The sequence below is a fragment of the Dicentrarchus labrax genome, unplaced genomic scaffold (assembly GCF_905237075.1).
Source record: "Dicentrarchus labrax unplaced genomic scaffold, dlabrax2021, whole genome shotgun sequence".
Taxonomy (NCBI): Eukaryota; Metazoa; Chordata; class Actinopteri; family Moronidae; genus Dicentrarchus; species Dicentrarchus labrax.
Window position 1 is genome coordinate 6,009,276 of NW_026136712.1, and position 25,705 is coordinate 6,034,980.

General features: G+C 38.6%; 1 protein-coding gene across 4 annotated transcripts in view; it reads right to left on the minus strand.

Moving 5' to 3' along the window:
* Nucleotides 1-25,705, minus strand: part of LOC127373479 (zinc transporter ZIP11) — a 120,061-nt gene that overhangs the window by 43,494 nt on the left and 50,862 nt on the right. For 3 of the 4 annotated variants that reach the window (XM_051417991.1, XM_051417992.1, XM_051417993.1), the window contains exon 5: nucleotides 6,839-6,977. In XM_051417991.1, coding sequence (XP_051273951.1) covers nucleotides 6,839-6,977 — 139 coding nt within the window. The remainder of the gene's footprint in view (nucleotides 1-6,838; nucleotides 6,978-25,705) is intronic. The other variant, XM_051417994.1, reaches the window with a different exon arrangement.

Below are 25,705 nucleotides of genomic sequence, written 5' to 3' on the forward strand. Positions count from 1 at the left end.
AGGTCAGGTATAGCTGTGGGTCTCAGGTCCAATACCTAAGTGAATACAAGTGGATTTGAACATGTGCTGCGTCATAAACACTGCGACAAAAAAATCTGTTATTTAACAAAACAACAGTTATCACTACTCTTTTCAACCGTGGGTGCTTATTAATTGGTGTTTCATCTGCTGCCAGTGCCTATTGTATTAGGGGCTGGTTGAATCAACCACATGTTGGATTTGCTTTAATTATCCTCGGGCATATTTGGATGAGGTCGGTCTGTCATTTGGACCCTACTGAATTCTGTCTCATTTGAATTCAATTTGTGAACATTGAGTTCAGAAAGGCTTTCCAGTTTTAAAGCTCTCCAACAATGCCAGAGCAGCTGGAATTTTGCATGACAAATATGCACAATGCGCCGAAAACAAGTGTATGCACGGTCTGAGGTATGCATGCACGCACATGACGTATGCATGGTGTTTCATCATCGGTACACCTGATAAAATGTGTAATGTTTCAGATCTTTTTATTGTAATTAGTGGTGTGGTGTTAATGGGGCTGGCGTGATTTTAAAGGTGCTGTGTATGACTTTCAGACTAGATGTTGCATTAGGGCACCTGCATCTCAGACTAAAACAAATGAGCAAGAGTGACTGTTGACAAAAGCACTAATTTTACCTTGCAGCTCATAAAACACACTTCATTAAATCTTGACAGAAACAAAATAAACCTCACCAAAACGGTCTTTGTTAGCCTTTGCACTGTTCCAACAACAATCACCAACTCTGGTTTACTCAAAATAAACCCCTAATGTACTGAGCAAGATGTCCTTGGGGACAAATGCACTGGTCAAAGTATGTCAACTAAAAGTACTTGTTTTTTGCCATTCACAGGCAAATTGTTTTTCTAACTTCACTGAAAAAATCCCTACATAAATTGACTTTTGGTTTAACTAGAAATAAATCAATATGGCTCTCAACCAGAGTCCGGAGACAAAAACGGTACCTTGCATATCATCATAACAACGGTAGCTTCATTCATAGTGGACAAAAATAAAATAAAACTCACCAAAACATCTTTCTTAGTCTTCCCACTGTTCCAACAATCACAAACTCTGGTTTGGTCAAAATAAATTCTTATTTCACTGACACAACATTCTTCTCAGCCTCTGTCCTCAAAACCAATAGTTGCACATGGGAATATGCTCGTACGTCTGGACCGGAAGGATACTGTATGTCTTTCGTAGCAAATAGTTTCTTGTTGCTATACTAATGTTCTAAATCTAATTTATACAACCTTAAAAGGTTATTCTCAATGAAACAGAGCCATGCTCCAGTAATGGACCTCCATTACTCACAAATCAGATTCATCACCTGTTTCATTTAGGAATTAACAATTCAATTTCTCAATCCATAAAAAAAATGAAATATGCACTTCAATAAATATATTTGACCCCTTTTGTTTTTTGTTTTAGTTTTAGCTAAATTATTTTAGTTTTTTCATTTTAGCTGTGCTTTAGAAATGAACACATTTGTTTTTTAAATGACAATTCAAATCATGTTTTCTAGTCTTCTAGTTTCATTGATTGTGACGAGCAGGGCTTCCAGTAGCTCTTTTCTCAGAACAGAAAATCAATTCATACTTTGAACAGATGTCTGTCTTGGCAGTGAAAATGCAATTTAAGTTTAGTTTTAAGCGGCTTAGTGGATCAAAATAAGGAAATGGCAATACATACCATCCACATTCATATACCACACATCTGAAGGATCAAAGGGATGGGATTTTTTTTTTATCTTCTGAGATGGCTGAAAAAGCAGTTACTGTTGCTCCAAGAGGGCACTTGAAAACATACCAGATTCATATTAAGATGAAGTCAAGGACAAAAGGAAATAGCCCACAAAATTATTCAAGAATCTTAAGATTGAAAAGAAAGTTAAACCACTAATAATCCTGAATAATTTAAAGGCAGAAACATGTCCCCACAAAATAAAGATCACTGAAGGACATTGAAAGACAGAGAAGGTATAGTGTGTGATAGTATATGAAAGAGTGCAATACCAATGTTAAATGATGTGATGTCAGATTTGGAATAAGTTTCTGTATGTGATTTAAAAGAGCTATTCAACGAGACAGTGTGTATGGTGTGTGTGAGTGTGTCTAAGTGTAAAAGTTTCACATCAGGCAGGTCACATCTCGCAAGGTCAGTCTTAAGCTTGGGGAACATCCGCTGAGCATCAACTAAGACAGTGTCTTCCTAAGGACAGAACGGTCAGTCATTTGTGCACTTGAAATCTGTGGAGCATTGCCGGACAAAATAGAGAGATGCAAAAAGAGGTGCTGCCCTCAACAGGCTGTGTATATGTGTGTGTGAATACTGAATTCCCATATCTCCTCTCTTAATAAACAAGCAAAGCATTCAACATCCATATAGAGACCTTGAACATCCACCCCGAATCGTACACGTATTGTAAACCCAATTCTGAACAATTACAGCGCTCTGCAGTAAGCAGGACTCGACATGATGCAATGTTAACTTCTCACACGTCTTCCTCTCTCCATACAAGGTGAATTAGTGAGAATTGAGCCCTCAGGTTTAAACCAATAATCATAGCATGAGCCCTGAAGCTATAATCAGCTTCTCCTCTGTGGCTGTTGACGTACTATACAAGAAAAATGGGACTCTGACATTGATGCTAATGAGCTGTGACTGAAATGAATTAGCTGTTTGTGACCAGTTTGTTGTTTTTGCGGAAACATGAGTCAGCATTTGTTACATGAGCATATGTCAGGATGGCCATTGATCTGAGGATAGAGTTGTCGTCGGGGGGGCAGCTCTCAGTCAGATGCAGCTCTCAGTCAGATGCAGTTGACTGTTCGTTAGACCCCTGCCCCAATAGACAAATGTCCTATCACAGCCTAGCAACCGTAACTAGGCACAGCAGGCCTGCCGAGCTTTGGATTTTTCTACATGTTTAATTTGTGTGAATTGGGCGAGAGATGCTCTGTATGTGAAGAGTCTGGATGGCACATGATGATACTCATACTTGTAAAAAGTACATTATTCATACCTGATACTCGTTTCAGTGGAGTACTTGCTGCAAACATTAGCATATCCACCTAACCAGCTTACTACCACAGTAGTTTCATAACCCAGCCTCACTTCTAAAGCCAGCGGCATTGTATACTACAGTACATTATTTTTGGGGGTTACAGGATACATTAATAAGAGCACCATTCATAATAGCCCATATGCAGTGTAGCTAGTGTAACTAGTATTTCCCCACTGTATGGAAGGTCCTGGATGCTATTAGGCTATATCAGACTGTAGGCTAATATCAGTGGCTCTGTCCTGCTCTGATGGAGAACACCAAAGCGACCTCAGCCAAACTTAAGATAGCCTTAAATTTGCCAAACACATCAGTCAAGTACATATTTAGGAGCCCTTTAGAGAGGTCTCCTTTTAAAAAAAAGTCTGCTGGGAACATGAAATTGCCTTGAGACAGCCTTTTCAACCAACTCGTGGAGCCAATGTCTGAAAAAGTCTGCATGTGAAAGATGTCATTACAGCCATTGGATGGAAATGGGAAGCCTGATTTTGTCTACTTTTGTCTAATATCAAGGACCCACTGTAAACACTAACAGTTGGGGTGCTATATCTGCCACTGTTATTGTCAACTGCAATGTGCCATGTAGGAGTGCAAGAATATAAGATTGTTTGTTCTGGTTTTTGAGGATGAGGGAAATAGTAAAAAAATTGTGATAGCTACTTTAAAGTAGTCTATATTTGCTTTTTTACACATTTGTATCATTGTGTGTTGCTGTACACTTGCTATATATCTGTTTCTTTTTCTGTTTTCTCTTTTTTTAACCGTGTCTATATATATTTCTGAGGGACCAGCGTGAAATGAAGGCTGGGCTTAAAAGTGTCAGTTAAGCCCCAGTTGTTCTATTGGAGCCGTTTGACTCCTTCACAGTATGGCAGTTCAGCCTTTTTTTTTTTAGATAAAACATTCACTGCTTTTGATGTATAAACAGCATAATAGACTGAGTTACACAGGCACCAGCAAATATGACTCCTACTTTCATATTTCTCTGTGTAGAGCAGATTGGATATGCGGCACTCTGGATAGCACAGTCAAACATGCAGTGATTTATAACACAATGTGATTCCCAAGGGAATCAAACTGATTTATATATATGTGTGCACATTTCTGTTTACTGTGTTGGCGACTCGCCTCGGACGCCCTCAGGCAAGCCACAGGGATGCAATGAAATTTGTAACTGATCTGTAGAAGGTCGTCTGAAATATACATTCAGTCTGTGTGCTTTGGAGCTGCAGGAAAATGTACCATGACTGTAAACAATGAGGGAAGCTGGGACTCATGGCCATGTTTGACAATACTATATTATTTTTCGAGGGTTTTGAAATATTATTTGAATTGTAGCTCTTCAGAACAATGCCCTTCTATCTGTTCATGAATATGCATCTTACTCCTTTGTCTGAGTGCAAACTTGAAGTTCCTTCAATTTTAACAAGTTTTCAAGAGTTTCTTTCTGCCTTTGTTTTTCAGTTGAGCACCTCCAACTGCTAACTGTGATATGTCCCTGAAAATAACATCAAAGCAACTCAAGACCTTTCACTGAATTTTCTTCACATCTGACATTCAGCAGCTCTACCTGACAACAGCTCTTGCGTCAGTGCCCAGCCAAACTCCCCGGTGATTTAAAATGATGGAAAAATGTCTTTACCATCATCTTTAATGTGAGGTCACCGTGACAATAATGCAAATGACGAGGAGGAGTGACTCAGATAAAATGACTCAGACAGCATTTACAGTCACAAAGGAATTGACAATCAAAAAATACCTAAACCGTTTAATCGGCAATGCTCAGGCTGCTATCTAACACCGACTTATGTCTGCATAAATTAACTTAGCAATAAGCTTTTTTGAAAACAGACAGTTCTGCATGCTAGCAGTAAAAGCAGAGGTGTAATTAATAACATTAATGAATTTAATGGGCAGCTTAGGTGTGCAAGTTTCAGAGCTCTGCTTTTGTGTATGCTGACTTGTTGAGGTGGCTGACTGGACATTTAATTGGAACGGAGCCATTGTTAATGCTGTTAGTTCCACTTGTGCTGTTCCTGCTGTGACACGTCAAAATATTTGCTGGGGAAAAGGGTCTATTACATTACATAATTAAAGACAAAACTGCGAAGGAAAAACTATTTTTGCATGCAGGCTCCTGCTGCTACAGTCCATTTATTCCCTGTATATTATAAACTGTCTTAGAATCTGAAATATTCTGTTTACTAAATACAGTGGAATATGAGCTGAAAAATCAATGCTGCTGCCTTTCAAATTAAATTTTTTTTGTAGATTTACACAAGTCAGATATGTCTAGAATATCCCAGAAGAATTATTTTTTTCTTTTGCCTTAGGCAAAATACTGAAGCCCACATTGTTGATGGCTGTGGCGTCAATGTGTGTGTATGCGTTAGCTCAGCATCATTGTGAGCGCTTCTGGGTAGGAAGCTCTGTATAGCTCCTGATGAGCAGGTTGGCACCTTGCATGGCAACCTTTGCCACCAGTGTATGAATGCATGTGTGAACAGGTCAATGAGAGAAGTGAGGTAAAGCACTTTTAGTGGTCGGTAGAAAAACAAAAGTGCTGTATAAATGCAAGTCCATGACTTCATGTTGACTTCACTTCCTGGTTTGTAAAAAGCCTTTCTAAATATGACTAAATATAACTACACTACAGGTGTGCACCCTAACATAGTCTTCTAACACTATGAAACTAACACCAGGCAGAAATATTTTTCTCTGGTCAACATGTTTTCAGTTTTCACTATTTGCATTGCTAATCCTTGCGTATAATCTGGTTTGAGAATCAAGAGTGTGTATGATGCAGAGCCACTTAATATTCTCACAGAGAGCCAGTCAGCAGGTAAGATGTCATTGTATCTAAAATACTGCCAGCCAGTGAGGCGAGGAAACAACATTGATTTATCTGCCACGAACAAACAATATCAGTGTGCTAACACACACACACACACACACATACGCACACACAACTGGCCTCTTTGAAAAAAAAAAAAAAATTTTTTTTCCCACTTAATTTGTTTTTCTGCATTTATGTGTTCTAAAATGTTTCACCATGTTGCCCTCTTTTGTAGATGCGTATGCAGTGTGCATGTAATTGCCCATCCTGCTATAATCTTTCCTTTATTTGTTGGAGGATGAGATGTGTTTATTAGCTCCTTGGATTCACTGTGTCACAAGCCCAAAATTAGTTTGTTTGTTGTCTTACAGACAGAAAATGTCAATAAAAGCCTGCAAATTCTAAAGCACTCTAGACAAGTGTGACAATGTTAATGTGTTTTCAGTACATGTATGTATGTGACTTAATGTGCATAATGTGTGAGACAGTTGCATGCAGAAAAGGTTAGTGTCCCAAACCCGAGAAAACACGCTGATGATCATTTCTAAAGAGCTATCCAGATTGAAAAAGCATTTAAAGTTAGGAAAACACCCAATAAGTGTAACAGATGGACAGCTGAGGTAGACAGAGAAAAGCCAACAGCAAAAAGCAAAATCAGGAAATTGAAAAGAAGCCATCAGAGAAACTCCAGATAAGATTTTACAGTGGTAGCCAATGCAGTCCCTCTTCATTATTCTGCATCAGTGCCTGAAACTTGATTTTCCCTTTGGATCAGATGCAAATAAAGTGGGACTACAGTGGCTACAGCTGTAGTGCTTTATGCTTTTTTTTGATGACGTGTAATAAACCAGTTTTTTTTCCTGAAATCTGTGCACAAATTGCAAAAGTTGATGTGGGTATATGAAGGGAGGCTTGCCTGAAAGAGGTCCAGCTCTACCTATCCTGATGCTCATCTCCTCGTCCAGGAGTTGGAATGAGGGCTCCTCCGCTTTTTCTTTGGCCACCTTGGATTCGGGTGGCAGAGCCAGGGCAATGTGTGGGTCAGCACCTACACCCTGTGGATGACAGAAAAAGACAGAGAGAGAAGGGGTTGACATCTATTTTATACACAGAAGGTCACAGTTAATGCTTTATCTTATGGGTCCTGCAGTTTACTCCGATGGAAATTGTCCTAACTATTTTCTAAAAGCAAGCTGGTATGTAAGAGATTTTTAGGAAATTACCGAAATGTCTGCAATTTACATTGGATGAAGTACTGAAATCTAGCAATATGTCAGGGTAAAATTACTTCATTACAAGTCAAAGTCCTGCTTTCATAATTTTACTCTAGAAGTAGTAGATGACAAAATATAATAAGATATTATTGGATTGTTATCACTGATGAATTCTTATATAAGCTGTTGATGTGAAGCTCATATTAACTGCTTTTTATTCTCTTCTATGATTAAAAGATTTCCTTCTGTCAGATATCTTGCAAGTTCAGTTTGTGGTGTATCAGTACCACCTCAAAGCTAGATTTTCACACAGGGATACCTTTTAAGATAGGGCCTCCAGATCAGGTAATCAAACAGGACCTAGCTTAAAGGCGCAATGGGTGATTTTTATAAAAATAACTTTTTGTCATATTTGCTTTGTCTATATCCTGACAGTAGTATACGAGACAGATAATCTGTGTGAAATGCAGGTTTGTCTGTCCTCCTAGTGCTCCTAATGGCACTGGCAAGAATCCATCGAGCATGAACAAAACAAAACCATCAACAAGATGCTTAGGGACTTCAGTTGATATAGAGCTTTAGAGTGATTTCCCATATTCTCATCTACGAACCAACAGTTAATCAGATTACCACATATTAACTGCCACACAGTGAATGCAGGCACTACTGGGCCCACAGATCAGAGGGTTCCTGGACTCTTAGATCTTGCACTGTAAAGTGAGACTGTGAAACTTCATACAGCTACCATGTGTTTTACCACTGCAATGATAATCCAGCGAATGGGATGTTTGCAAGTCAGATAGAAAAGTTTCACTCATGTGTGAGTAAGAGGAAGAAATGTCATTCAACTATTGAACATACAACAATCTCAAGCCAGCTGATTAGTTGCCATACCAGAACACAATGGGACAAAAAAGTCATTGGATGTTTTGCAAGGCTTCAGTAGTTCACCCTTTAGATAACAGAAAAGGAATATAAAATGCAAATGACGCCGCATTGGAAATGCACAGTGGCTGTACAGCTGTTTTCATATCAAATTGTGATTTGGCATTCACTATCAAAGGTGAACTTTGATAGGTGAAACATAAAAAATCTTTATTAAATACAAAGTAGATTTTCACCAGATCAGAGATGCACTATACTGCTTCATTACTGGCAACTTCACATACATATGAGACCATAAATCCACCCTCACAAAAAATAAAAATTCAGTCAGACTCATTCTTTTTCACTTAGTCGTATCTGACAAAAGGAGAGTAATGATGATGGTCCTAGCTGCACTGTTAATTTCACGGGCAGAAAAGCAGAGAACGGTGACACTACAGCAATCAGCCATCTTAATCAGGTTGTTCATTCCCTGCAATGTTACTGCGTTACAACCATTATCGAGACAGGATGTTGACATGCAAAACCAGGTTACTGAAGTAACTTTTTGCAAAGTCAATCATCTGTGTTCATAAACCCAGCAAACATTTGAGCATGTTAATTAGTTAGAAAACAGAAGGAACTAATTAAGGACAATATTGTGAAAGATGACTAACTCGAGGAGACAGACTAACAGCCCGGTGAGATTACTTTGGAAGCACTTTGCTTTCAATAACTTCACCAGGTTTTTTTCCCGCTACAATAAGATTGCTTTCAAAGTTTGGTCATTCCTGGTAGAAGAAAAAACAATCTGGTTGATGATCAGTTACAGTACACCGCATGATGACATTAAATTAAAAGAACAAAGACTAAACTTCAATCAATTAAAATCAAAAATCATATCAGATAAATGAATGTCAGATATCATCTGAGACCAACAAATCCACGCAAAACTGAACAATGAATTACCAACAGAGGTGGGTTTAATTGAGTGTTGTTGTTTTTTGGCAAATTTCATGAAAACAGAGAGTCCACATATTCATTAGCAAACCATTAGATGAGTAATGTCTAAAAGTGAGGACTAAAAAGAACATTTGCAACCATATTTCCCCTCCTTTATCGCTGCAACATGTCCATTCCTCCCCCATGTTTGTGTCACAGGTGGTTTAAAAGCAGTTAAAAGTACTTAGAGAGCTTGTGTGCATCAGAATGTACTCACATGTTTTCTCAGAATCATATTGGGGCAATAACAAACAAATACTTAAGCGGAATCCATGGACTGTGTAATTAAAATTGGACGTAGTCTTCGTGATGTCACCCATTAGTGTCCAAGGAGTTGTTGCAAAGCTCATTGTAGACGCCAAAGGTCGGCTTTGCCGGCTCCCGGCTAATCCAGAAATGGGTAGATACATGGAGTGTGGGTAGAGCTGAGGTGGGCCGAATGAAGCCTGCTTGCTGGGGTGAGTTATAGAAAAATTCAAACTCTGCACAGTTGTCATGAACGGGAAATTTAGAGACCAAAAATGTTTTTTTTACCAGGCTGTTAACATGTTTATTTCTGCTGTAAAGTTGGGTATTTTAATATGGGACGTTATGGCGATTGACTCCCTTCTGTAGCCAGCCTCAAGTGGGCAGTTTGTGTTACTTCCACTTTTCCAGCCAACCAACCAATTAACACAGGTTAAAAAAGACCCACATAAAATGACTGGAGACCTTTATAATACCTTTATAATGACATACTAGTCTCCTTGCTAGCTCACTAGGATCTGAGTTTTCAGTGTACTACAAGACTACACATCTTCATTTAAGTGGTTATGTGACTTCTGCTGATCAGAGTCAAAAAGGTTCATTAAATCAACCTCGATTCAATGTTGTAAGACAATAAAACATAACGTGAATACTTTTTATAGGCTGATATTTTTGTACTGGCTATGAAAATCAACACAATGTTAAAATGTAATTTTCTCTGAGCCATGACTTTATTTCAATATGTATTTGTCCTTCTTGCTCTTTGGATATTACTTACGCCAGTGGCAATGAGGCGTATGAGAAGGATGCAGCCCAGAATGGCGCAAAGGAGGAAAAAAAAAATATGGAGGGAGTTTTCTCAGGCATAAACTAATGAGTGAGATGGTGCATGACATTTGGGGATGTTGTGGTGTCATTGTTAGGCTGAAAACAGAGAATTCAGCCTGACCAGCAGGCACAAGTCCATCAAAACACAGAGATATTACACACATTTCTTATGAATTAATGTGCAGACCGTCTGTATTGCTTTAAATATGTAATAGTTGTTGTTTCAGAAAGAGACTTCACCATTTAAATACTTAATCATTTCAGAATCAGAAATACTTTATTTCCCATCTTTGCTGTTTTGTATGCATCTGTTATTGAGAGCAAAATATACCATCTCCAGCTAGTTTCTTACTGTTAACTGTCACCATGTACTGTTTGTGGATATGTGTGTGGGCATGTCTGAGTAAGTGTGTATTCAGCTGAATGTGTGTGTGGCGTGATGGGACAGTTCATGTGCCATCTTGAGGGGATGTTATTAACCCGCGGTGGCCTTTGGTGACGACCCATGACACAATCTTATCAGCAGGTCCAAGCTCACCATTAAAACACTTTCCAGCAGCAGTCTGGCTCTGGTGATCACTGAATGTCACCTCTCTCTCTCTCTCTCTCTCTCTCTCTCTCTCTCTCTCTCTCTCTCGCGCTCTCTCGCTCTCTCTCAGACCACTTTAACTGCACTTCCAGATCGGAACCGTTTGATCACCTTACTTCAAAACCTGCAGGTGCAATAGGCAGGCGACCATGTTTGATGACAGCACTTAACATGACAGAAAGTAACACGGCTATTTATGAATATTACCAGGAGAAACGCTGCTCATTACTCGCTCCAAATCCCTCCCAGTGAAGAAGTAGTAAAAACAACACTGTGGAAAGGAAGGGGGAACTCTAAGCAATTCACTACAAATTACCCATATTTGACGTTTATGCTTATTCTTAAATGTTTTTTTAGGTTTTCCAATTCCGGGCAATAATTGCTTCCAACTGATTTACATTTCCAATTAAAATAAACCTGCAGGTACTTGAAACAAGCTCGATATTGGTAATCCACCTGTGACCAATTTGCCATCCCTATATTATATATATAGAAACTTTAGAACCACAGGAACTAAACTCAGGAAAAAGTCTTGTGTTTTCACACACCACAACACACTGACACAAACTGATCCTCATGACTTATTGGATTTACTTTGGTTGGACGAATAAATGAAAGAGATGTGATGTCCCTTGTACTACATACGAGCTGTACACAAATTATATCAGCAACAAGGGTCTGTGTCCGATCAATCAACTAACTAACGTACAGGAACTCAATTTAATTCCTGGTTCCTCCGGTCAAAACGTAGGTAAAGAGTTCCTCAAAAGGTCCCCTGAAAGAATTCATGCAGTGGATATGCCCTAATATTATTATGGTTTATTTTAATCTCAGTCTTGAAAAAAAAGTGGAATACACTCTGCAGAAGCATAAGCTGATACATTAAAAGCCATTATCATAAATCACCTGAAACAGCATTATACATACATACATTAAGTTTTTATGTAATATCAAAGTGACTGCTACAATATTAAAAAGAGTTTTTTTTTTTTTTTTTACAGTGATAGATGTTTACCATTGAGACCACGATATAATATAAAATATATATTTTTTGGGTTGAATATTAATACATGAAACAAAACGAACTGAAATTTTCTGTTGGAATGGTTTCTTAATAAAAGATTAAGATAAGATTTTTAAGATAAAACAAGTTTAATTGTGTTCACTATGAAATATTAAATAAAACTACCACTAAAACATCACATCTGTATGTATGCTTATAACGTAAAATATATGCAACTTGTATGAAAAAACGTGCATTGATATCGTTGGTAATCCGATCCAGGATACCAGTCATCTCAATCATTGCCTTATTGGATTTCAGCAATAAAATTATTGCGACACAAGTTATATGAACAATAAACAAACCTGTACAAACAGTACACAAACCTTTCCCCTGACCTTTCAGCTTACTAGCAGAAACCACAAACTCTTTCTTTTTCCAGATCACAGTTTTCGACACTGTTCCAGCTGGAGGTGGTGGTAAAGGAGGCTCATTGGTGCAAAATCAATGCATTTTCATTGGCAGCTCTCTTAACAAATACAAACTGTTTATTTGCATGAATTGTATTGATTTCATCTAGCCTCAAGTGAGAAAAATTGGGCATTACTGCCGAAGAAACAATGCAATATATTTGCTAGCTGATGAAAATATGAGCTTTTAAAGGTGGAAATAAACCACATATATTTTAACATTTATAGAATTTAAGTGGGGTTCACTATATCACTCGCCAACGGCTCCACGTATTCACCCAGTCCTTCTCGAAGCATGAAGAATCTGCTGATGTCTATAGTACAGATCTTCATGTACTGTAGCAGGACTCTATATGAAAGGATCCCAGCTATCTGATGTTTATGTGATTCATTCTGTGTGAAAGCTGCAGCAGGAGAGATGTCTCAGAGGACTTGTCACAGTTTGATGAGGAAGGCAGGAATTGAGAAAGCAGAGAAAAAAGTCAAAGTGGCAACTGTCCCGCTTCCATCAAAAACCACACTCACACTATCGCACATTTCCACACACACAAGGAACACACCCACACTGACACTCTCTCGATTACTTGTGCGCTCTGATTTATGCACTCCTGCTATCTCCACTCCAAACTATTGACCGGGCTCAGTCTTTTTGATCATGGAAAACAACTTTTCTCAAGTACAGCTAAACCTATCTGGGGCTCACACATCAACCAAAAAAACTTTAAAAGTCTTTCATAGATTTCTGTCACAGCAGAAGAAGAAACTTCCACAGTCCAGTTCCTTACATGTGAACAACGGAGTGAGCTGCGTGGGTTTGATGACAGTTTGACATGGTGACATTTTCTCCTTACGGTAAAGGTTTACAGCTAGCAAGGTTATGAGTCTACCACTACTTCAAGACATGGCCACACCATTCCTTCAAAAAGAGCCAACAGATAAAGGTATAATGTAACAATATATAATAACATATAATATATTAAACTAACACATTATTTTTAAAAACACAAGCTTAACACAACCTTATCAAGTATTGCCTGTGCATCAAAGCCTGACGTTAAAAAACATATAAATGAGCCATATCCTTGCACAGGGAGGTGGCATCTTCCTTAACTGTGAACATGGACACTGTAGCTTTCAATTGATTCCACAGACAGCTAACCTGACTGTGCCAGATGGCTTGTGAAAGAACCATCTGGGATTTGGTCGTTGGAAACCTTTTGGCAAAGGGCAGGCACTTTAAAAAAAAAAAAAAAACTCAGCAGGTGATTGGATGAACCATCTGTCTATCAAGAAATTCAACCAGTCTCATAACGAATCATATATCACAGTCAAACTCTTACCAAAGTCGGTCAGGAGAAGAGTGAAAACAACTTTTCCATTGAGAAGAGCCTTCAGTGCTGTTCTTTAGTCTTCTTTTAATGAAGAAATACTTTTCTTACATAACTGCCCATATAGCTGACAGTACTCACTCAAAAGACACTGATTGGTTTGGTACCACTGTATTTGGGCCGCACACTCATAGACTGAAGCCTGATGGATGGATTCTCGTGTGATCTCAGGATTATTTGTGAATCCAACTGCCTACGAGAAGACAGTGCCCTGGTTCCAGACATACTCAATAGCACACCAAATACGCGGCTGAAAATGGCCCCAAACAAATACACTATTATCTTCTTTCACACAATGTTTGCTAACAACATAGTGCAAAGCTGTTTGGAGAATTTAGCCTTTTTTTTTTTTTTTTTTTTTTAAATGAATCTATACATTTTTGACTGGTTTTTAAAGATTCACATTTTTAGTGGGAACCAATAGGCTTTGGACTGTGTGACACAGACAGGCTGTACAAGTCGGAAAACATCGAGAGATGGACAAACACATTGTTGGTTTTGGTCTTTTTATCGGATTTGTTGACAGCAAAAAAAGTATAGAATATAACCAACTCAATCCTTTTCCTAATTCTCAGCCACAGCTAAGTGTCATGGTGTTGTGACATGCACACGTCGCTGATCACAAATTTAAACTTTCACTGCTAAGTTTGTTTCAAAACTGAAGGGCGAGACTGCCCAAGAAAATTACATCCAAATATGACAAGTCAGTCAGCCACCTGCATTTGAGGAACATCACCCATGAGTGTCATGTGATTGGCAAGATAATTTGTTCTGGCCCAGTTTAATTTAACAATACGGGATAAACAGACACCAGCAAGTTTAACTTTAACACACTTATCCAAACAAAGATGAGTAATCTGCTAACTAAAATTGCCATGACTGGCTTCCCTATAATGATGCTATTTTTGAAAAGGAACACTGAACACACACTGTCATAGGTGTTTTGCAGGTGCTGACTAACAAACATGAGCACTGAGAAACAGCTGCAGAACTAACTCCATCTAATGATGTATAATTTGCCAAGTTGTATATTTAGCTAAAATTACCTGTTTTTAGCAGAGGACCTCTGCGACCAAACGACATTTAGGAACCTGGATGTAGCTGTTTGATTACCTGTGGGTTTGATAATTCCCACCTTTGAAAATGCCACCTCTGGTTAGTTTTCTATTCAAGTTGGAACAAGTTCTATAGTAATTCAATTCATTTTAACTAACAACAGCTCAGTGTGTCATTGCCCTTTTCGAACCAACTTTTGTACTGAATATGAATGGTAGTCTAAAGAAAGCACTTCCAATCCAAATTTTCACCTTTCCGCTGACAGAGAGGTCACCGGGACTGTTATTAGAGGAGACCCAGACACTGTAATCACCACAGAAATTCGACTCGTCATTCACACAGCTATTGACATAAATGTACCCCTTATCACACACACATGTATTAAGAGTCGAGAGCTGTAATGCATTCCCCTCTTTCATTTGCCTTTTTAATGGATTCGTTTGCATCTAAATCAATGTTTAACAGTGTTTTATTTCCCCTAGTAAATTACCAGTCACTCTGTCAACCTCTTCACTGATGGACATTTTAGCCAATGATGTTGGCCATAGAGGCACAGCAGTTCAATGGCCTTTTCTACTGTTTTTGAACATCTGACATTTAGAAATAATCAAGGGAGGGATACAATGAGACAGCAGGTCTTTTTCATAACATCCCATTATACCTTGGGTAGCAGTTCACACATTAATATGCAAATACATGATACTGGCAGGAGTACACATAATGCTCATTTTGGACTGTTTCAGGAAACTGCAACAAATTCATCTCTAAAACATCTCTGTGGTCAGTTATGTATCGCCCCATTTAGCTCCACTCCCAAAATGATCACCCCCGACGGCAAAGATGGTTCAGTAAAGCTTAAAATTGAGAAGTGAGCCCTTTCGGTAAGCTTTAAACCATCATTAAGACAAAGACAGAGCAGTAAGCGACTAGGAAAGGAGGATAAATGACTCTCATCTGCAGCAGAATGCTCGAATGACTCAGTGTGTCTCTCTTGATAGATCACAGGAGTCCTGAGAAGGCCCAGCAAACACCAAGTCAGACCTTGATCAACATCTACTTCATCTGCATCTATTTATGTACATCAGTGGTGATTGTAGTTCACGCCCCCACATGCAATCAGTCTTCTCAAGTTCTAATTTGCTGAAGTTTCCAAGATTCAAAAAGCCTTAGTCATTCAGGGCATCACAAGTGTTCAACTGGTATCAGCACTAAACAACATGTAGGAAAACGTGAAAATTGACTAACCAAACACAGTAATTGCACTCTGGCTGGGTAATCCTGGGCTCTTGAATCTGTTGTTGCGCATAAAATACCCAACTAATCAAGGCAGAGAGCTAGCTGGTGGTTAAAGATAAATTCATCAGCTTTTTTCCGTAGCTGTTATCTTAAGTTAAAAAAAAAACAAACAATTTACCGTCCTGGTAATTTAGCTAGTTATCCCACATAAATAAGACAGCAGCAAAGACCAATCATTATGGTGGAATAAATAAATGGCTAAACTGCTCCTGTTAAAAGGTAATTAGCCTAGCTTAATGAGGTAGCAGTAAATGTCATAAATTTGTTGTGGTTAAGCTTCACATACATTTAAGCACAATTATGAACTATGAACTTAAAACCCTCTGAAACCAAAGCTTTTTTCCTCATTTTGGTGTAGGTTTTTTACAGTCATGTTTTATCCATTCATTGGATGTATTTTCAGAATAGGTTTAGCTCCTCAGAAATGAATGAATTTGCAAAAAAGTTTCAGATTGTTGGGTTATTTGTCTGAAATGTATGTCCTCAAATTTGAAAGACTCAGCCAATATCTGTATATGAATGAGGAGAGTGTCTGTATCTTAGGAGTTAATGTTAATTCATTTTGAAACTCAAATTACTGCTCTTCTTACTTTGTACTTTTGGTACAGTTCCCATAATTCTTTGGGAAATGTAAAAAAGATGTATAATGTCGCCATGGATTCATTGGGTTCAGCCGGGGCTACAACTGGCACAATTAAAAGCATGCCAAATTAGCATTTCAAACTTACTTTGTGGATACTCCTTTAATTCACAAATTATATAACCCAATCATTGTCAGTATCTGCATTGTTTAGGAATTATGTGTGTCCTATGCCAGGGATTTATTTAGGTAAAATAAACAGATTTAAAAGGCATAAAATTAAAGAATTACAATCTTTAAATGTGTTACATGGCGTGCTGGTTCAGCCTAAAACTTTTACTTTTTTTCTTAAATACAGTCTCTGTGTAGTTACTGCTCCTCGTCTTTGTAGGGCAGCATAGGCAGTGGACAATATTAACTACCTCATCCTAAATTCATCCTGTCAATGTTTGACTGCTCCTTGCAACTTTGTAAGAAGGTAACTGGTGGCAAAAACATGTAAAGGAAAGAAAAGATGACTCAAAGTGGCAGGAGCTTACATTATATACTGCTTGCTAGCTTGTTAGCATGAAAATATCCCTGTGCCAGTGTGAGCTTGCAGAGGCGGCACAAGTCAAAAAGTGAAAGCATGGAAGATGTTTATATGCACACAGGCACCAGAGTTATCTACTTAATAAGACAGGCATCTTGAGGTTTATTACTGGTGTAGAAAACTTTTAACAGTCCTTATGGTGACATGCTGTCAGTGAGAAACTAGATTATTTCAGACAGAATGTTTTCATGTGACAAATTCTATATTTTTTACAAAATAAATTCAGCCACCAGTGCATACAGTATACACAATAAAGACACAAACTGTTTCGGTATGGATGCTTTAAAGAGGTACAGGTGCATATTCCTGATTTATGTAATGTGCACCCTACCGACAAGTTACCATTAGAATACCACTTTCTGTGAAGTATACACCATGGGAGTTTAACATAACCTTATGAGAGCATATACAAGTCTTTCTTCTTCTTTTCTTTCCTTAGCGAAAACAGAAAAGATCAGCTTGTGATCTTGGAAATGGATGTGTAATACTTGGCCACTTATGCCTGAAAATACTTTGGTTAATTATCACAGTGCACTGCTGTGAGTGTTAAAATATTAATAATGCAATGATTTTTCTGTTAAAAACTCCTCAACAGCTGATAAAAACAGATTTGTCTTCAGCATGCTGGAGGTGTTATCCCCAAAGGCTATTTAAATCAGCACTGGCATCTAAATGTCACGCAAATACACACACACACACACACACACACACACACACACACACACACACACACACACACACACACACACACACACACACACACACACACACACACACACACACACACACACACACACACACACACACACACACACACACACACCCCCATAGTCCTTATGTTTCTCCATTTGTAGCTGTAGAAGAAAATTACAGTTACGACTTTGTACAGTAAAAGGAACTCCTACATACAATGAGTCTTCTTGTCCTTTTAACACTAAAGGAGGAATATTTAATTACATCTATAAGTCAATCTAATTTTATAATTGTGTGAAAGGTATGGTCTTATAATGCTCGAGTTGAGAGGCAGAATAACTTTGCTATAACGGCTACGTGTGCGAAGGTCAGGGTTCAGGTTACATTGCATGCAGAGATTCAGCAAACAAGCTAATGAGACTTTGTGGAACATCTGCTGTTTGTGACATGATAGCTGAGTATCAACACTGCACAAACCGCAAGTGTTATCATATTTGTGTAAAAGTAACTCGTAACTATAACCTAAGTGCAGCCAATGTGGCGTGAGTGCATAATTTCATTTTAGTCATATTTCTGCATCTGTGTGTGTGTGGGTTGATGATTATCTATTCATCAAAAAGGTTTGGAGGGACAAAATCTATACGGCACTGAACGACAGGATATCAGCAAATCTGCAATCATTGACAATGTGATTATTAATTGTCACATGAAAGCTTAATAATAAACATAGCACACAAACACACACACACACAGAAGGAAAATCTGAAATAGTAGACGTCATTATTGATCAACACATATGCCTCCCTAACCCATAATGACGTGAAACCGTGTGTGTGTATAGGTGTGTGTGTGTGTGTATGAGTGTGTGCATGTGAGCTGCCATCCTGCCAGATAAAATGATGTCTCCTGGTCTGGCACCCATCTCTTAATTAATGAGTTATAAGACCGGTGGAGACTAAAGTATCGTTTTGACATTAACAACATGCAACACACACGCATACAAGCGCACACATCAGCGCGTGTGTAATTAGGTGTGGATCCTGTTGACATCCTGTTTGAGTGGGGATGGTGATAATGATGATGATGATGTCAAACTGACATCAAACTGGTAAAGCAACTGGCCTGCAGATATGATGAAAGACACACATTTTACAGAATTAGAGATACTCAACCAAACATTGGAATTAATTGTAACTGCTGTGAGCCCAACCTGACTGAAGGAAGAAACTGACTTTTCAGAGTTACTTAACCCCTAACAGTCTGGAAGCTGAAAGAAAAAACTACGTGTCTTGATCATTGTGTGATGTGTTATTCTGTGAGACTGCTCAAACTCCCACTGTTCTCATTCCTTTTCACCTTCAGAAATCTGTAAATCAATGTGTCATTATTTGAAAAGTATAAAAGAAAATGTGCAGCAATAAAACTTGTGTGTGTGTTGGGACACGCCTACTTATGTCAGAAAAGCTGCTTCTGTGTAAGTGATTGATACCCCGCTGTGGAGAAAATAGGGGCAGCAGTCTACAATGGCAGCAGTGTCAGGCGCAAATCATTCAGTCCTCACATCAGGCCATGCACCAAGGTAAAGTCCCTCCTGTTAAGTGATATTTCAAACTGCTGCTCTCCTGAATAGGACCCCTTGATGCCCACACTGCCATCAATACTGGTGACTGTGGGGACCTGCACCAATCATTAAATTAACTTTGTTGAAAACTACTTCTTCAAGTATTTGTCATAGAAAGCAAATAAGAAAGAATTCCATCAATTTAGTTCCAGAAACACATTCTGCTGTTGTGGGTTATGCTATTCTGATGTATTTATTCTCCGACACGCTATATGCCAGTTTCATGTTTGAGACTATAGATTCCTAACTGGGGATTCTGTCCAAAAGTAGCATTGAAGCAAGGGGGTGTGTTGTTGGGGGTATGTTGTTTCAGATGTCCAGAATCTAGGAAGGTTGGTTTGACTCGACATATATATTAGTTTGAAGGCCCAGACGCTGGCAGTGCACAGCAGCTTACTGACTAATGAGACATGATTTTACAATTCTAAAATGTTAACACGGCTGCAATCAATTGAATCTTTGAAGTGAAGTGTTATAAATGTCCATACACTCGGTGTGGGTGAAAAGCCTGGGGCTGGACCGGTTGTTCAAATGGAGACAATGTAGCACACCTTTAGACAGTCACTCCCTGAAGGCAATCACAGTGTTGAACTCATTTGTATAGATGGAAAATGACACAAGGAGCTGTGTAAAAGAGCTTGAGAGATCCTGTCTCTCTCACACCTCCCCACACCTGACTAATCAGGTATTAGTCACCAGCTATATTTCCAGCAATGGAAATAGTGCAGGGAAGTTCAAGTGTTACATTGCTTCAGTATACCAAGGTCTGGACCTCTTCAAGTATTGGGTGTTGCGCACCTTACATGCCACAGGAGTACAGGTATTGCATAGAAGTATTCTTCATTAAACCTCCAAAATATCGAGCTGCTGACTACATAAAACTGATAACACATGGACAGAGATGTTAGTACTGAAGGTTGACTACTTGCCAACCGAACCACTGTGCAGAAATGAGACTATCTATGGTGACTATCAAAGTAAAATAATTCCTAGTCCATAGCTGCATCATTGTGGCGAATACTAGAATACAAATTGTCTTGTAGAGACTTCACATCAACAGCAATGGGAACAAGGGATTTCAAACTCAAAGCTGCTTGATTGCAATAACTGAAAAAGTGTGTTTTCTTCTTTTCTCATTGAACTTTCCATTCAACCCTTTTAAAGCTATGTCACTATGTATCTTATCTATCCTCTTTCTTTTGAATCATCTTTTATTTCATATCAAATCTGTATGAAATAAGGCACAAAAGCACAAAAACATGCAAAACAAATTCATCAATCCAGCAGAAAAGGCTGTAGAAAGAAAAACAACATAGACATGAAAAGCAAAGACTGAAGGTTGGGACATTCTCTTTAATATGCTCTGCTGTCAAGCAGTTACATCTCTTTGATCTGCCACTTAAAGCCTTTCTACTTATTGCAATGAGAAAGTTGGAGAGTGATTTGAAGAAAAAGCTAGATAAAGCATGAAACGATGAAATCAAGGGAAGCACAGCCTTTTAACAAACACACACAAATGAAATGAACCAAACACACACAAGGAACCAGGTTTGCAAGGGTAATTAGTGGAATGCCGGCTGGAATAATTAATGAGTTTAATGAGACTGTATTTGTATGTGGCAACAAATCTAGGGGGTCCAAGAGGTAAGAGGTAATAACTGGATGTATTGCAGCACAAAATGCCAACCACAAATAGTAGGCAGGGAGAAGAAACAGGTTGAGAAACTACTTCCTACAATACTGTGAGTTAAACCAACATTCAGGCATGGGAAGTGGAGAGAAAGCCACCATGCCGTGGGAGAGAAGGGGTTGTATTACTTAAATGTCTTATCTTACCTTTAAATTCCACTTAAAATAGTCTTTAGCTAATCTTCAAGAAATCTCCTTCTTAAATACATATTCACCATCAGTTCCTAGCCCATACAGGGTTTGAAGAGGGTGTCTGCAATGCAGCCCCAGAGGAGTATTTTCACACACAAACACACAGACAGCGACAAAAACACACAGTGACGCAGAAAGAGGAGACAGAAGGAGTACACATGGGGGTTTATGTTTATCTTTTCTGCTGATTGCTTGCATAATTCATTACTAATTAATTGTTAATTAATAACTAATATTTAACTAATTCTTTTATATCTATCTATGAGGTGACAACATAGAAAATGTGACAGTGAACAGGCAGCTGATGTACATACTGATGCTGCTGCAGCTGCTGACACCGGTCATAATTCTGCAATAACGCGCTGCACTTCTGCTCCCCCTGTCCATATTTGAAACATCTAATTTATGTGTTATGTCCTTATTAAACTTCTTAATTATTCTCTTATTCTTATTCTCTTCTCTTATTAAACTGTACTTCATTTATTTATCTATTTAATTTTTCTCTCTTTTCTTTCTTTTTCTTATCTTTTGCCTGTTATGCTCAGCAGCCAGCTCGGAGAATATCTAATTAGCCTGTCAGGTCGCGGGTCGGGGTCGGGGTCGGGGTCGGGTCTGGAATTGATTTAGAGATAATTAGAGGTGACTGTTGATTCTGATGCTAAGCTTTGCAGGCTCGCAAAAAAGGTGCACGACTCTGGAGAAAATGTCTTCCTATTTCGCACATTTTTAATAAGTCTTTAATAACAATCCTCAGCCATTGTCACTGCATATAAGCATACAGGATGAAAATGTATGTGCAATATATTTCGCACACTGGGTGGAATACCACAGCTTATTTGCGGAAGCCTTAAAACATTAATAAAGCAGGCTAACTGAACACTGCAAAGACGTTTGTTTCAATATACAGGCCACATCGTGATTTGGAATATCTGAGATGCATGTTTTGCTGCCTTGTTATTAATTTTTCTGCATCAACTGCAGGTTGCTTGCAAAGCGTTTAGGAGTACGCCACATGTTGAAACTACATTTCTCAGTAACATTTGGATAGCATGGTTACGTTACCATTTGGAAATACATTTTATTTTCTCTTGAAGAAGCTAAACTACTGTCGTCTAATGCACACCTGGAGGACAGGTGCTTAAAAAATTAAAAAATTCACCCCATACCGTCTGCACTTTATTAGTTTATGGGTTTATTCAAGACACAATGTTTCATGTGTGGGAATTCAACCCTTTTGGAAACATCTCAGAAACGATTGCACTGTATTCCACATGTCTGCTCTCCAGCAGATTATTCACTTCACCTCCCAGTCACTGATTCAGGAGAAATCAAGCAGGCAGTGGGCGAGTAAGATAATACAGAGCAGAGAGAGAAAGAGGGGGGAACCAACAGCTGCCAGGGCATCTTTCAGGGCAGCCCACATGTCCTTAGAGACACGAGACACTGAGCTCAGTTGGGTGGGAGTTGGTCTGGTGCCAGAGTGGTTAAGGTTTGGTTAAGTTTAGGCCCAAAAATGACATGGTTAATTTACATTTTGGTACTTTGGTACTACTACATAAAGGTAAGGGGACCATGGTCGGCGTGGTTGACTGTCTTGTTGGAAACTGGAAACGAACAGTGGTCTCCTGTGTTAAAGTCTCATGTTTTCTTTAACAACATCATCTGACCTCTGTTTCTCTCACCACTAGAGGTCTTTGATACTTGAATATGTTATTTTTGGGAATTTGTTCATTTTGTCACTTTTTGTCAGGAGGACAGTCTCTTGAAATAAGGTTTTGTGAATCTCCAGGTTACAGGTCATTAAGCTCCATAGTGGAAAATGTCTTACTGGTATAGAAGCCAATAAGGCATAGCGAGTTGTGCTTCATGTGCATCATTTACCAGTCAGACTTCGCTGAACCAACAAGTTCTGTAAATTGATCAAGCCTGTTCTAGACAATGCTCGTGATTCCACCAGAAGCACCGTGCCGCGTCCCAGAAGAATCTCTCCGCTCCAGATCGCACTGGCAGGAAGTCAGACACAGAAACGGCATTGAGAAGGTGGTCAATTTTCAAAATAAAATACCCTGTACAGACTATGGATCAAATTTCACGTGACATCAACATTAAGTCTATGAGTCAGAAGAAGAGATTTGAAGTGGAGAAAGATTCCATTTTGTATCCTTTTTAAGGACAAAATACACAAGTCAGCAATGACAGGCATGCAAGACACAGACTGAAATACTCTTGGTGGGATTTGAAGATGCGTGGATCACAGAGCCAAATTGCGTTGCATAAGCCAAATCATAAACCCATGCCCGGTGGAAATTTCAGGCTAAGATTTTCCTCTGCCCTAGATTTGAACCACCAACACAAAGTCAATTTGTCACAACTATTCTTGCGAGGGAAAGCACACAACTTGCCACTGACAATCTGAACAGAGAGGAACAAATCAGTGGTGGATAATGACAAAACAAATACTCTAGGGCTGCAAAATGACTGCATAACAATGAAAGTGCCTTGACATTTTATGCATGACTGAATACACAGGCCACGTCTTCATTAGGCATCCTCTCAGCAAGGGTTTACTATTCTAGGGAATAAAAAAATAGTTTAGCGAAATCTCCAATGTATGGGCAGACTAAGACCAGCATCAGTTCTCTCATGCAGACAGAAAAAGCAGATGTTAAAAAATGCAAAATGTAAGGGGGATTCACTGCAAGCTATAAAAAAGGATTTGTGCTGGCAAAATGCAAACTGCCATGCACTGAAAATTACTTTCTTTCAGCAACGGTAAAATAATCACTCTCTTTCAGGCTTACTACTCTAAGACTAAAACTTTTACCCACTTTCTTACAGTTTCTTATAACAGGTAATGACTATGGAGACTCAACAGAGGATATAGTGGAATAACTAAAGTGATATTTTAAGGGTGTGATGAAGATATTTAAAAAACACAGGAACTTATTTTTGAACTACCTCCAAACATAGAGACAGGTTTTCAGATGATTCACATGTGATAGCCTTCTCATGTGTTGTAGCCTGGCACTTCTCTAATTGTGTCATGTAGCAATGGATTTAGCAAAAAAAAACAACTTTGTCTACTTTTTACTTGTTTCTATTTTTGAACCCGCCTATTAGACAGTCCTGATACATGTCTGCTGTTTTAACGCCCTTTGATTTGAAGGTACACACATAGAAAAACTTTATTGAGTGCACTCAAAATACTTCAAACTCTCCTCTTCCGGAAAGAAACGTGTCATCTTGCTGAGAGGTTTGAGGAAAGAACACAATACAGTAACTTTATATATCTACAATAAGCACCTTTAATGCGTACATAAGAGGTTTATTTTCCCACTCATACTAACGCTATCACACACGTAGTACTTTTCATACAATTAATTTGTTATGCATACAAATCCTGCCAACAAATTGCTTTCACAATGATAACAGAGAAGTATTTGCATATAAAGCAAGTGCCTAAGGAGAAAAAGTGGATCTCCATTAGGAATAAACACAGAAAACAGTACCGGAGTAAACAAACATGCACAAAAATGCATATACACAATATGGAGGTCACAGGTGGTTCAAATTGAAAGATAGACTTGCATTTTTCAGTTTTAATATGGCTAATAAGTGCCTGGAAAATACAGTTAAGACGAAGCTTGTTGATATATGTTAATATACTGTATTTGGTATTCCGTTAAATGGGTGTTTATTTGCTAGGGGAACAGACCAAGGCGGGACAGATCTCAACTCTGCCAGATAATTAATTTGTAAGTTGATCCCATTCTGTCACAGCCCTCTCTTCATTTCCTCTCCTGTCTTCATCAACAGCTCATCTTTGTTCAAATCAATTACAGTGAATCATTTTAACAAAATAATCTGACTACAAAAAATGTGTGAGCTAACTGAATTTAGCACCAAGTAGCCTAGATATCCTGATAATAAACGTAACAGATAGTGTGAAACTGCTAATATAAATTTATACTTACTACTTACTTTTAACAGCCTTTAGAAAAGACTGAAATCATTGTGCAAAATCTACCACTTATCCTGAAAACAGGTTTATCCAGTTCTCTGTCTTATTTCCTTGTATTAAACATTGTTGCATCATTTTTTGGGGTTGCTGCCTTGTTAGATTTTGAAGGCCTGTTCTGCTTTAAGTGCCTGATAAAGTAGAAAATATAAAACTAATTATACAAGGCAGCAAAAACAAGTGAACTGTGAAGAAAAGAAAGTTTTACTGCAGCAGAAAATAAGTTGTCGCAACTGGAGCAGTAACTTCAGACCCGACGGCTGGTCTTTTCAGGTCACGATCAGAAGCTTTCAGACATAACGGAAATACTACACAGTCTCTAAGCATCATCAGAGCGTGTTTGCCCTATTCCATCTCCTTCCTCTCGTGACTTAGACAACTGATGACAACTATCTTTGCTCATAGTCTGTCCCACTGATCTTTTTTCTTCCCTTTCTCATTT